The sequence below is a fragment of the Carassius auratus genome, chromosome 6 (assembly GCF_003368295.1).
Source record: "Carassius auratus strain Wakin chromosome 6, ASM336829v1, whole genome shotgun sequence".
In the NCBI taxonomy this organism is placed as follows: Eukaryota; Metazoa; Chordata; class Actinopteri; order Cypriniformes; family Cyprinidae; genus Carassius; species Carassius auratus.
This window is the reverse complement of record NC_039248.1, coordinates 1,316,864-1,331,908: the sequence shown is the minus strand read 5'-3', so window position 1 is coordinate 1,331,908 and position 15,045 is coordinate 1,316,864. Positions and strand designations below refer to the sequence as shown.

Here is a 15,045-nt window from a genome sequence, read left to right as displayed (position 1 = left end):
ACTGTACTTATATACTTATATACTTATTTTACTAATTCCATTGCCCCCAGAATATATTGTCTTCCTTGTCTGTGTTTTTAATTTTTATTTTAGTTTTTTCCTCGTCTGTGTTTTTTATAATGAGAAACACTGTCAGGATGGTCAAAGTCCTTTATTATATAATCCTTTAGTCTCTGGAGTTGGTATTTAAGCTTTATTTATAATCGGACACTTGCACAGTGGCTCAGTGGTTAGGAAACACTGTTCTGGTCTCTTTGAGAAGATGCATTATGAAGGTAATACAGCACCAAAACTCCATAACTTGTTGATCTGAATATGAGAACTTGTCATATTAACATTCGTATTTGTAAGTTGCAGATGTGAGAGAGCAGAGCCGGGGCGGGGCTTTGGACCGAATTAACACATTTATTGATTTTTAATAAATATATGTATTAAGCTCTACTCTAGTTGTTCAGAACGCAATTGCTGGTCGTATCTGCTTATATTTTAGGTTTTGCTTTTTACTTTACATCTCGACATTTTCAAACATTATTTTTACACATTTTTTCTTTTCTTTTTTTTAATGTTTTTTTAATTAAAAAATGTTCATTACTGACAAATTAGGAATTTGACCCAATGAAGAAGTTTAAATAATTTTTAAAACATAAAAATATGAAAAATAACAGTCAGGTTGCAACTCTGGTACAGCGATATGCTGTGAGAAATACATATTAAATATTTTGCATTATTTGTCTACCAGATAATACCTGAATGTCAAAATGAATGCAGTGTCTTAAAATACTGTAAAAGCTAAGGATATTCAGTGCAGATAGTTTGCAGTGTTTTACAAATAAGTGATACATATGCATAAAACAAATTTATTTCTTGGCAAGTCGCGATGGCTGGCTTGTTCATTGGTCGAGCATCGACCAATAAAATGTGTTAATTCGGTCCAAAGCCCCGCCCCGGCTCTGCTCTCTCACATCTGCATATACGAGTGCACAGGTGAGTTTTACAACAGGAATACTGCAAAAAGAGCAGCAAAGGTCAGAGCGCTAGGATTTGAACTTGACATTGTGCAGCGAAACTGAAGTAAAGTGAATAAGAAGATATGTCCTAAACATTAGCATGTCATTGTCTTTGTGTGAATGTCATTCTACACATTTGTGTCTATTAATCTACAACTTCCAATTCAAAACACGGGTGTTTTGATCATTGTCTGTGTGTGCAAATTGAAAGATTCAGCTTTTTACATCAGAGCTGTGAGTGTAAATTTAAATGTACAAATACGAATGTTAATACGACAAGTTCTCATATTCAGATCAACAAGTTATCGAGTTTTGTAGTTACAAAATAGTGTCCTGAGTGTTTAACATAGAGAACACTAAAACACGGAAAGAGTTAATAAGCTTGGAAAACTGTTTTCTAAAAGAAATGTTTCAAGTACAGTTTTGATCTGGTGTGAAAGGCAGTGACTCTGCTGTGTATCGTGTCTGAACGCCCTTCAGACAGCTCTGTATATCATCGACTGCATCACACTGGCTCTCGTCTTAACGCCTCAGACTCCTGCTGCTCTGCTGAGCTCTGAAGCATCTGGTTGGGTTGAGTCTGGTCTATACTGACCCATCAGGATGGGTTTTCCTCCTGTGGTCTGTCAAATGTTCTTCATCAGAATCAGAGTTTAAATGAGACTCACAGATCTGATCTGAGTCCTGCTGATAGCAGGGAGAGTCCATCAGAGACGCTGCTCGTTGAGACAGAAAACACATGAGAAGTTACTCAGAGAATGCAGAAGGGCAGAAATGTGACCGCTGAGAGTCTCAGGCCTGATACACAACACGTGATCATCTCAGCACTCATATGAGCAGATTACATGGTGCTGATGAAGCAGATGCCTTGGGTGACGGAGTCAGGATATCAGGGGTCAGCAGCCAGCTTGGACAAACAATTAGTGATCGCTGCACATCACAAGGGCTTGGGGAAACATGGGGGTCCCACTGGAAATCTGCTTAAAAAAAAAAAAAAAAAATAATGTGAAAAAATAAATAAATAATTAAATGTGGAAAAAAAACTCCATGATTTCAAAATGTTTTGAACAAATGTTTTTTTTTTTTTTTTTTTTTTTTGTTAAATGTTAGTACTAAATCAGATTAACAATTTTATATTTAAAAATGATATACATCTATATGTGTCTATAAATGCATTTTAATTATACTATACGCATATGAATATTTATCTATAAAAATTACATATGTATATACAAATACAACTTATGAATGTGCAATGTGGCAAAAAGATGGGATTTATGATCTAATATTCTGAGATTTTTTTTGTCCAGGACTTTTCAAGAGTTTTTTTTTTTTTTTTTTCAAGAAAAAAAAATGTGTATATATATGTATATATATTCTTTTTTTTTCTTCTTGCATATTTATGTTTGCAGATGGTGGCACTATTATTTCAACAATTTAATTATAGTATTAGTTTTTGATTTGTGGTATAAGTTACAGTTTCATCAGTTAGTCTTTATATCTCAACATTATCAAAACTGAAGTAGACTAGAAACACAAAAAGTAAGAGTGGTGGAGTGAAGATTGACTGTCTCTCTGCAGGTTTCGTCTGCTGTGTCAGACGATCATCGCTCATAAACTCTTTGACTATGTGGTTCTGGCTTTCATCTTCCTCAACTGCATCACAGTGGCTCTGGAGAGACCCAGAATCCATCAGGGCAGTCTGGTACGGTTCCTCACTCTTTCACACACTCGTCTGGCAGGAGTGACACAGTGATTTGCAGCTCCGCAGGGATGCTGTCACGTCAGAGCTTGAGCATCACACGGGAAACTCCAGCTTTAATTCCACCTGAACGTTCTGCGCAGATCTGAGTGTCAGACAAGATCTCGATGGTGTAGCATCACATCCTGCAATCAGACAGAACTCACACAAAATCTTGTTTTATGCAATGTTTTCTCACAATGTATTCAACAAACTGAATAGAACATGTTTATTATTCATTGAAAACTGCCATGCACCCTAGAACACTCCACCATGTACCAACAATACCAAACACCTTAGAAATAACTTAACACACTAGCTCCCACCTGATGGTCCTTTAGCGTCTCAGTGGTGTTGATTGAGTGAAAGCGGTTCAGCCGTGTGGAGAATCACACTGTAAAAGTCAGGTTTGATTCCTAGCGCTGCTGAATCATTAACTCTCACCGCTGTAACATTGATTCTGTTTCTGACTGTCTCCTCTCTTCTCTCGTCAGGAGCGAGTCTTCCTCACCATCTCCAACTATGTTTTCACTGCCATCTTTGTGGCTGAGATGACCGTCAAGGTAACGGCTCACCTGAGCATCTCACATTTACTTCTGCTGATCTCTATATCAGTCATCACTGTTATCTTACAGGTTCCTTTCTCTTCTTCATCGCCAAATACTTCCAGACAGGAAAACAAAGCACCACCAGAACACCCTCACTATGAACCAACAAGAACACACTCCCAAACAACCCAAAACACCCTCATAAAGACATAACACCCTAGCAACCCTGATGTAATGAGTGTGTAGAGGAGTGTAATTATGACTATGCATATCATAAATAATCTGTTTAGGCATGTAGATATGAAAAGATATGGTCATCATGTCATAAAATATTTTAATTAGTGCTGTCAAATGATTAATCACGATTGATTGCATCCAAAATGAACATTTTTGTTTACATAATATATGTTTGTGTTTATTGTGTATATTTATTATGTATATATAAATAAAATGAAAAAAATAATACGTTTATGAAAAATCTAATATGTTTTTATGCTAAATACATTTAGATATAAAATATAAAAATATAAATATATACATAAAATGCATGTAATGTTTTTAAATATCTAGTGTATGTGTTTACATTCATATAGACATAATAACTATACACAGCACACATATTACGCAAACAAAAACTTTTATTTTGGATGTGATTAATCACAATTAATTGTTTAACAGCACTAATTGTAATACAACTGGATTTGTATTTAACATGATCACAAATGAAAACATAACCCTAACCAAAAATATTTTGCACTGCTAAAACAATGCTCTAACACTGAGGGATCACGCGTGCACACACACACACACACACACACACACACTGATGAGGTGGTTCAGCAGTAAGCCTTCATTACAGTGTCTCAGCGGTGCTGTCTGCTGCTCACACTGATTATTCAGCTCGTTTAGATCGTTTTAATATCAGCCTTGTTAGCAAATGAGCCAATGAGAGCGCTGGAGACTGTCACTGTGCATGCTGGGAGAACACTCGCTCTAGTCCAGCTCTGAAGCGTCAGGGAGGCTGTCCTGTCAGTGTCCTGTAGGTTTCTGTCTCGGAGGTGAATCTGCTCCAAACGCAGTGCAGCAGCTCTTTCTCTCTGTCTCTCTCTCTGTAGCTGTCAGAGCTTACTGCGGTAAAAACTCTGATGCTTTCAGAGCAGAGTGTTCTTCCACTGTATTGTCGTGGGTCTGCTCTTGATACACTCCTGACAGCAGCAGAGAATAACACCACACTTACTGTATAATCATACAGGGGTAGAATAGAAGACTTGGGGAAGAAGATATACCTCAAGTTCTCAATATCAAAGTTCATTTCTGCACAAATTCAGACTGCGCTGATGTCAGCAAACTCAGATCTACTGCTTGTCTTCTGTCGTCTGATTGATAGTTAAGAGTTTTTATCCAATAAAAGCTCTTTTAATGTAATTGTGCTTCACAAGTCCTTCTGTGTCAAATCTTGTCAGCGTTTGTTTCCTGAAGCTTTACTTCCTCTGTTCCTCTTTGGCTCAGTTTGAAGCTCCTCCATGTTCTCACTATTTCAGACAACACGAGCCACACAAGCCTGATATATCAAATATGATACTCAGAAAGAAGTGCATACACAAAGTTAATTTTAAAAACGTCTTTTATATTGAAGGGTTAATATTCTGCATGTTTTGTCTCAGGTGGTCTCTAAGGGTCTGTATGTGGGCGATCGGGCGTATCTGCGCAGCAGCTGGAACATTCTGGACGGGTTTCTGGTCTTCGTGTCTCTGGTTGATATCGTGGTGTCGATGACGGGTGGAGCGAAGATCCTGGGCGTCCTGAGGGTGCTCCGACTGCTGAGAACATTACGCCCGCTCAGGTCAACTAATTACTTGATAAGTGTTTCTCAACTAGACTCAAACCAGCCTCACTAGTGTTGATGCCATCAAATTTAAAATCAACTTATTTTTTCTTAAAATGATACATTTTCTCAGTTTAAACATCTGATGTGTCCACATCATTGCATTCTGTTTTTACCGTATTCACAATTTGTACAGTGTCCCAACTTTCTTGGTATCAGGTTAGTATATTTCTTCATGGAACATGATCTTTACTTAGTATCCTAATGATTTTTGGCATAAAAGAAAAATGTATAATGTTGACTCAATGTATGGTTGTCTATTGCTACAAATATACGTCTGTGCTAATGATGACTGCTTCTGTGCTGCAGGGACACTGATAAAGTTTTTATTACAATTTACAATGACCTGAAAATATCATGGTTTTTCAAGTTTTTTTCAAGAAATTTGAAAGCTGCACAATTAAAATATGTTTTTTAAAATTATGTTAAGTTGTGTATTTACATGTATGTATTTGGCAGACACTTTTATTTGAAGAAATGTATATTGTGTTGAAAGTGTACATTTTTATCAGTTCTCACATGTACATTTAGCTGGGAATCGTTCCCATAATCTTGCAGTTGCTAAAGCTGTCATCTAATGCCGGAGCTTCAGGAATGCACAGCATATTTAATAATTAATAAAATAATATAATGTAATATACAAATGCTCAAAAATGCAGCTTTAAAAGTCATATGTTCTTCATCATGTGTTGCACGATGTCCGGTGTGGTTCTGTGTTTGTGACTCGGTTCTTCCCGGTTCTCAGAGTGATCAGTCGAGCTCCGGGTCTGAAGCTGGTGGTGGAGACTCTGATCACGTCGCTGAAGCCCATCGGAAACATCGTCCTCATCTGCTGCGCTTTCTTCATCATCTTCGGCATCCTGGGAGTTCAGGTTCATGTCACGTTCAGTGATCTCTAGTCCTGCTCCGTCAGACGCTGATCTCACTCTGTGTGTGTGTGTGTGTGTGTGTGTGTGTGTGTGTCTCAACAGCTCTTCAAAGGGAAGTTCTATTACTGTGTGGGTTTGGATGTGAAGAACATCACCAATAAATCCGACTGTCTGTCTGCCAATTACCGCTGGGTTCATCACAAGTACAACTTTGACAACCTGGGGCAGGTGAGGGTCAGACTCCTTCTGCTGATGAGCCCAGCAGTGAAGCCCTTGTTTTCCCGTTCTTTTCCTTCTCCAGTGAAGAGTTTTAAGACATGAACCAAACCAGCCAGATCTGAACATTACACATTTTCATTTGAATGGAAGAATGGTATGAAAATGTTATAAAGATAGCGACTGTGTCTTGTATGAACTACAATCCCATGATGCATTGTGAATGACACTGTTAAAATCACAGGAACAGCAGAATGTATAATTAATGACTTACAGTAACTAAGGACCATATTTTTTATAAGGGATATGTGACTACTACTGCATCTGGTAAAAAAAAAAAAAAAAAATGCATTTGTTGACGGTGAAAAAACTGATAATTTGACATTTTATTACATTCAGAAAAAAATCAATAAATTAAAATAACAAAAGAAATGTTTGTAGACTTTATGAAGACTATAAACATATATTTTAGTTCCTTTCACTCCACAAGAAGACCTTTAAATGGAACAGTATGGAATGTGTGGAAATGGATTTTTTTTTTTTGCGATATTTTAGATTCCAGAGAACTTATTCATGATGCATCATGAGGGTGTGTTTTCAAAATGTTGAGTGGTTTTATCATGATATAAATTTCCGTGATAGTAATCTTGAGAGCATCTCCTGACTCAGGATTAGGAGTTGTTTGGTTAAGTATTGTTTCTAAGCTCGAGTTAAACTCACACTGACTGTCCGACTCTCCATCAGGAGCCGCATGGTTCTCTGTCAGGAGAGATTCAGAAATCTGTTCTATCAGTTCAGTCCAGCGGAGGAAATGAATGTGATCTTGACTTCCTGCAGCTGATGATCTTCTGTGTGTTTGGGGGGTGCTCTATTTCAGGCTCTGATGTCCCTGTTTGTGTTGGCATCTAAAGATGGATGGGTAAATATCATGTACCACGGGCTAGACGCTGTCGGGATCGACCAGCAGGTAACACACACACACACACGCGCATGTATACACATTTTAAAAAATCCACATGTTTGTGGAAGAAGTCTCTTCTATGCACCAAGGCTGCATTTATTTGAGCAAAAAACTGTAAAACTGTGATATCATTGTAATCCAAGATAGCTATTTTTAATGTGAATACCCCTAGTCTATTTCTGTGATGCTCCGCTGTATTTTCAGCATCATTCCTCCAGTCTTCAGTGTCACATGATCTTCAGAAATCATGAAAATATGATGATTTACTGCTCAAGAAACATTTCTGATTATTATCAATGCTGAACACAGTTGGGCTGCTCAATATTTCTGTGGAAACCGTGATATATGTTTATTCTCCAGGATTCTGTGATGAACAGAAAGTTCAAAAGAACTGCGTTTATCTGAAACAGAAATCTTTTGTCACATTATAGTGATCAGTTCACTGTGTCCTTGATGAATAAAACGATCCGCTTCTTTCTATGTAATATCTGGAGCAGTATGTGAGTGTTTTAACTGTGTCTGTGTTCAGCCCGTCATCAATAACAACCCCTGGATGCTGCTGTACTTCATCTCCTTCCTGCTGATCGTCAGTTTCTTCGTCTTGAACATGTTTGTGGGTGTGGTGGTGGAGAACTTCCACAAGTGCCGTCAGCATCAGGAGGTGGAGGAGGCGCGGAGGAGGGAGGAGAAGCGGCTGAAGCGCATGGAGAAGAGGAGGCGCAGTAAGAGAGGAGCCCCGCTGCTCTTCTTCATCTGTCTTCATCTCTTTGGCTCTCGTCTGTTATTATTCATCATCTTCTCGTGTCGTCTGCTGCTCTCACTCGTTTATCTCTCGTGTTCCTCCTCGTTCTACTTCTCCTGAGATCCTGGGCTACATTCATCACCGCTGACCCCATTGTTTCCTCTTCCTTCTTCCATCTTCATCTCAGGGCTGCCCTCGCTCATTTACATCCATCCATCACTCAGTCAGTGAAATATCAGCGTGTGTTCCTGTCAAAGCATTAGTGATGATGATGGTGTTAATATTAATAAATGTTGTGTTTGTGTTCAGAGGCCCAGCGGCTGCCGTATTACTCCTCGTACGGTCGTGTTCGGCTGATGATTCACTCGTTCTGCACCAGTCATTATCTGGACCTCTTCATCACCCTCATCATCTGCATCAATGTGGTCACCATGAGCCTGGAGCACTTCAACCAACCACAGGTGAGCAGCACTGTCACATGACCCGCTGCCAATCAGCTGCCTGCACACTTGCTTTGATTGACTGGTCTGGATCCAGTGTTACATTACTGTCACTGGAGATACTATCATAGATTAATGAGTTTATATATATGAAGAGTTTGGATACAAAACGCAATAAATCCATTTTGATTCATCTTTAGGTTATAATATAATAATAAAGTGTGTGGAATGGTGCTCTGTGATTGGTTGTTACTGTCTAGAGTGTGTGGAATGGTGCTCTGTGATTGGTTGTTACCTGTCTAGAGTGTGTGGAATGGTGCTCTGTGATTGGTTGTTACTGTCTAGAGTGTGTGGAATGGTGCTCTGTGATTGGTTGTTACTGTCTAGAGTGTGTGGAATGGTGCTCTGTGATTGGTTGTTACTGTCTAGAGTGTGTGGAATGGTGCTCTGTGATTGGTTGTTACCTGTCTAGAGCGTGTGGAATGGTGCTCTGTGATTGGTTGTAACTGTCTAGAGCGTGTGGAATGGTGCTCTGTGATTGGTTGTTACTGTCTAGAGCGTGTGGAATGGTGCTCTGTGATTGGTTGTTACCTGTCTAGAGCGTGTGGAATGGTGCTCTGTGATTGGTTGTTACTGTCTAGAGCGTGTGGAATGGTGCTCTGTGATTGGTTGTTACTGTCTAGAGCGTGTGGAATGGTGCTCTGTGATTGGTTGTTACTGTCTAGAGCGTGTGGAATGGTGCTGTGTGATTGGTTGTTACTGTCTAGAGCGTGTGGAATGGTGCTCTGTGATTGGTTGTTACTGTCTAGAGTGTTTGAAATGTTGGTCTGTGATTGGTTGTTACTGTCTAGAGTGTGTGGAATGGTGCTCTGTGATTGGTTGTAACTGTCTAGAGCGTGTGGAATGGTGCTCTGTGATTGGTTGTTACTGTCTAGAGTGTGTGGAATGGTGCTCTGTGATTGGTTGTTACTGTATAGAGTGTGTGGAATGGTGCTCTGTGATTGGTTGTAACTGTCTAAAGTGTTTGAAATGTTGGTCTGTGATTGGTTGTTACTGTCTAGAGTGTGTGGAATGGTGCTCTGTGATTGGTTGAGCAGATGTGTTCCTGTAGCTCAAGTGGTAGAGCATTACAGGGTTGGGGGTTCAATTCCCCGGGAATACATAAGTACAAATCGATAGCCTGAATGCACTGTAAGTCACGTTGGATAAAAGTGTCTGCTAAATCCATAAATTTAATTTAATATACCACATTTTGCAAAAAAGGGAGACTGGTGTTTGCTGTGGTTTGGAAAAAAAAAGGAGAAAACAGGCCCCAATAATTCTGTGAATATCGCATTTTTCATAAAATTTTAAATGTACTTTTCAATACTTTTTTCTTTTTTTTTTACCGTTTTGTAACCAAACTCTTTATTTGCAAAAATGGATAACATAGTTGTTGTTTTTTGTAGTTGTTGTTGTTGTTTTTAAAATGTTTATTTTTTTTGTTCTTTTTATAATTTGATCATGTTTTTGTTTTATTATGTTAGTTATTTTAGTTTTTTTTTTTACTTTTTTTACTAAAGCTTATCTATTTTTACTGAACTCTTCTTTTAATGAACTCTTCATATATATGTGTGTGTGTGTGTATGTAAAACATTGATCCTGTTGGTTTTTCATAACTGAATCGCAGTTTTGTGAACAGAACTCCATCTATTCATGACCGTAGATCTGGAGTTGAGTTTCTTCTCTCTGCTTTCTCTCAGTCGTTGGAGACGGCGCTGAAATACTGCAACTACTTCTTCAGCTCTACGTTTGTGGTGGAGGCAATGCTGAAGCTCATCGCATTCGGCTTCAGACGCTTCTTTAAAGACAGGTGAGCAGGGTCTGAAGTAACACACAGCAGCGCTTCCAGAGCATCTCCAGATCTTCAGATGTTTCTGTCTCCTCAGATGGAATCAGCTGGACCTGTCCATCGTTCTGCTGTCTGTGATGGGAATCATTCTGGAGGAGATTGAAATAAGTGCTTCACTTCCCATCAACCCCACCATCATCCGCATCATGAGGGTCCTGCGCATCGCCCGCGGTGAGCACGCTCAGTTATACAGAGATGAAAATGTGAAATATACATTTTAAAATGCAATTAAAATTCATAATATGGAAAACCTCAGGAGCTTCTACTGTATGTATTAAATACAATATGGACCTAGAACGACAATTATGAACTGAGTTTAGTATTGTTTGGTTAGTGTTTCGTGTGGATCCATGTACTTTTAATGTACTTTTAATAATTTATAATGATAGACAGAAAAGGACTACTGATTAAAATATTTAAAAATAAATAAATAGATAACTATCAGTAATTCTAAAAATATGTATACCTTTATGTATAATGTATGATAAAGGTTTTTTTTTTTTTTTTTTAGTTTATGTATGTTGTAATGCATTGCATCTTTAATAAATAATTGTATCCAAAGATAAAACGCATTATACTTGCAGATTCCTTGCTACACCTGACTGATAGTTTGTTTTAATGCATTCTATTCACTGCATATATGTTACAATAAATAGATAAATTTTATAATGTATTATAATTGTGGTTATAATTACTAATGAAATCATTCAGTACATAAAAAAGTGCATTACAGGTTGTAATAATGCACTGAAATATTTGTGTGTATAAAGGATTTAAAGTGTTACTAAATTTACTAGAAATGTCTTCTACAACATTTTTCCCATTGTTGAAATGGATTAAATGAATAAAAAGTCTCTATAAAGGGCATGAACTAAATTAAATGATCGGTAACACTTTATAATAACTGCTCACTATTAATCATTAATTAAGTATTAGTAAACAGATAATTCATAATTTATAAAGCATTAATAGACAGTAATAATCAGTTTATAAATACAGATATAAATGCTTTATTCTTGATTTAAAAGCATATCTATAATGTGTAATTTAATACTTTATTCATGATCAATTTATCATTTCTCAATGAAGTATAGCATTATTTACAAACCAGTTATTTAGGAGTTGCCAGTGATTCATAAGATCACAAGAAATGTAGTAAATTGAGGTAGTTATAAAGCATTTAGTAGTGGTCACTGTTTTTGTGAGCTCATCTAATGTGAGGACTAGTTATGCCTTGTAAAGCATTTATAAAGGATATTTAAAGGCTCAGTTATCTTCTAAACAAAAAACAGAAACAAACACAACACAGTGATACAGAACATAGAAATATTAACAGCCTTTAAATCTAATTTGTAAAAGCTTTACAAGGCATAAATAGTCCTCACTTTAGATGAGCTCACAAAAATAGTTAACTAACAACTACATGAATGAACCCTGAATTACAGTAGAAATACATGTTAATAAACTATTTATTAACACTATAAGTAACTATTACTATATGTCTGAATAAAAAGATGTATTAATGCACATTTAAATAGTTTATTAATCATTTAGTTAAAGTTTCTAAGTGATCTTATGAACCACTGACAACTCCTTAATAAGTGGTGTGTAAATAATGCTATACTTAATTTAGAAATGATAAACTGATCATTAATAAAATATGAAAAAAACAATTATAGATATGCTTTTAAATCAGGAATAAAGCATTTATATCTGTATTTATAAACTGCTTATAAATGTCTATTAATGCTTTATAAATGATGAATTAACTGTTTCCTAATGCTTAACTAATGATTAAAAGCATGCAATTATTATAAAGTGTTACCAAATGATCCAGTGGTGTTGGTGAGGTAATGCACTGTGATGTGTTCCAGCACTGGAGTCTGTTTTTGAGCAACAGAAGTGTGTGAGCAGTAGTGAAGCTCCAAACCTCCAGCAGCGTCTCTGTCATCTCAGTCCTGACTCTCATCGATGTTTCTGTGTGTTCTTCTTTTAGAGAGACTCAGACTGAACTTCTCTGAGATGTATCTGTCTCTCCCGAGACATTCAGTGTGTTTTTGTCTCAATTTCACAGTTCTGAAGTTGTTGAAGATGGCCACAGGAATGAGAGCGCTGCTCGATACCGTGGTGCAGGCGTTACCACAGGTACACACACACACACACACGCACACACACACACACACACACTCACGTATAATCTAATACAATCTACCAGCAGTAGATTGAGTGTGGAACTGGTTTAACAGCAAAGTTGGTCATGTTGATCATTTAGATCTTTAGAATTATGGCTACAAAGATGGCTGTGTCTCAGGAGACAGATCTGATTTCAGCATCTCCAGCATGACAAGCGTCTGGCGTGTGAGTGAAGCGTTAGACATGTGTTTCAAGAGTCACTGAGTGTTCAACACTGACTCATAAACACTTTACACAGATGGCGTCGATCTAAAAACCTCCTTTCACATGATTAACTGTGCCGATGATCACACTTCAGTACTGTAAATGTGTCAATAGTAACTTAATTCATGCGATTTATAAAAATCCACTGTGTGCGTTTGAGTAATGTGTGAGGAATAATGTGAATAACTGTTTGTTTTCCCGAGCTCTCGCCGGGCTCAGATGGGCTTCCAGCACGTCTAATAGAAATGAATTAACCTTGAATATAAGCAATAAAGAGCTGTGAGCACATGACCAGCACAAACCTCATTCTGGGAATTAAATGAGTTTTCATTCTCAGCGTTGACGGCTGCTTTAGTGCTCGAGATGAGCTCGGTGCCACACGACGGATATACACTGCTGATGTGTGTGTGTGTGTGTGTTTTGTTCAGGTGGGGAATCTGGGTTTGCTCTTTGTTCTGCTGTTCTTCATCTACGCTGCGCTCGGAGTCGAGTTGTTTGGAGAACTGGGTGAGAGAAAACTATTTCCTTTTCATTTCTAAAGTGCCTAAAGATCTGTTTGCATATGTAATGTTTTTAAAGAAATTTATACTTTTATTCATCAAGGATGCATTGAATGGATCAAAAGTCACATTAAAGACATTTGACAAAATATTATTTTTTCAAATAAATGCTGTTCTTTTGAACTTTCTATTCATCTGTGAATCCTGAAAAATAAAATGCATCACGGTTTCCACAGAAATATTGAGCAGCACAAGTGTGTTCAACATTGATAATAATCAGAAATGTTTCTCGAGCAGTAAATCATCATATTATTCTGATTTCTGAAGATCATGTGACACTGAAGACTGGAGGAATGATGCTGAAAATACAGCGGAGCATCACAGAAATACATTACACTTTAACACAGATTCACACAGAAAACTGCTATATTAAATTACAATACAATTTCACAATTGTTACTGTTTTTGATCAAGTAAATGCAGCCTTGGTGAGCATTATGAATAAATATGAAGGAATGGAAATATTTTTAAATCTTTCTCTCACACGTCATGTCTGTGTTTCAGTGTGTAATGTTGATTACCCGTGTGAAGGCATGAGTCGTCACGCCACGTTTGAAAACTTCGGCATGGCGTTCCTGACTCTCTTCCAGGTGTCTACAGGAGATAACTGGAACGGCATCATGAAGGTAGAGCTCACGTGCTGTCATTGAGCCTTTATACGAACACAAACCCCACACTACAGATATGACAGACTGTAAACCAGCTGCTTTCACTCAATCTACACAGGGGACAGTTTTTCTTCTTTGAGTTATTGATGTTATAAAAAGTTGTTAAGATTGCATTGATTAATACTTTTGCTACATTATGCTGAATTAATACAGGACATCAGAGGTGAATAGTGTAAAGATTTAACTTGATAGATATCACAATCAGTGGCAGTTCATCAGGAGAGGCATGGCCTTCTCAAACCTTTAAGGTGGAATCAAGTTATTAATTTCATGTCTTCAGAATGTGTGTTTCTTGTGATTTCATTATTGCAAACTATAACGTATCACTGTGTTTTACTGCTGCTCTCCCACATGGATGTCTATGGAAAAAGACAGGAGTGAAGCACAATCCGTAGCTGGAGACTTTGGCCTATGGTTGATTAAAAATGAACAAATCACCATTGAGTATTTGACTTAGCATAGCGGCTCTATTTCTCATTGGTTTAAATATAGAAATAATGGATGGAAATCCATGAAGGAGGCTAACCTCCCTTGGTTTATCAACCAGTCACCATGGAGAGATATTGAATATTTAATCACCAACACATCTTCAAAGCTCCCTTTCGAGCAGCAGCTAAAAATAAAAGAATGAAGGAAGGGTCATAAAACCATCTTCATTAGATGGCCGAATGTGCTGTTTTAGAACAGAATTATTTAGCAAAACAGAGTGGCTGACTTTAATTGATGATTAATAAGCCTTAATTGATGAATTGAAGAAGACAGGTGTGCTCTATGAGGCATAGACACATTTACTGCTATAAAGGACAGGAGCACCACCACCAATTTCTCTTTTTATCACACCATAAATCAGAAAATAACAATGTCAACAGACAGAAAACAAATACATTTTCACCATGTTTTTGGGAATAAAACGTTTAATATACTGTATATCAGGTGAATGATGTATGAACAAACCAGGTAAAACCTGTCAAAATATGCATAGGAATACAAATAAAGACAAATAGATTGGAATAAAACAAGGAATAAAAATAAAGTTTAGTTTGATTAACTGCTGCTGAAGTGGGAAAAACATTCCCAGCCTTCCAGTATGGGTAAAAAACCTGAATGAAAATAAATGAAG

General features: G+C 37.4%; 1 protein-coding gene across 1 annotated transcript in view; it reads left to right on the top strand.

Annotated features, from left to right (window-relative positions):
- The window catches only part of LOC113089654 (voltage-dependent T-type calcium channel subunit alpha-1I-like), a 155,743-nt gene that overhangs the window by 122,710 nt on the left and 17,988 nt on the right, over positions 1-15,045 (top strand). Inside the window, exons 17-29 of the mRNA XM_026256097.1 lie at positions 2,589-2,712; positions 3,243-3,311; positions 4,961-5,139; positions 5,927-6,053; positions 6,153-6,278; positions 7,144-7,233; positions 7,757-7,949; positions 8,279-8,430; positions 10,152-10,261; positions 10,338-10,471; positions 12,375-12,445; positions 13,126-13,204; positions 13,762-13,883. Of these exons, the coding sequence (XP_026111882.1) occupies positions 2,589-2,712; positions 3,243-3,311; positions 4,961-5,139; positions 5,927-6,053; positions 6,153-6,278; positions 7,144-7,233; positions 7,757-7,949; positions 8,279-8,430; positions 10,152-10,261; positions 10,338-10,471; positions 12,375-12,445; positions 13,126-13,204; positions 13,762-13,883 (1,576 nt within the window). The remainder of the gene's footprint in view (positions 1-2,588; positions 2,713-3,242; positions 3,312-4,960; positions 5,140-5,926; positions 6,054-6,152; positions 6,279-7,143; positions 7,234-7,756; positions 7,950-8,278; positions 8,431-10,151; positions 10,262-10,337; positions 10,472-12,374; positions 12,446-13,125; positions 13,205-13,761; positions 13,884-15,045) is intronic.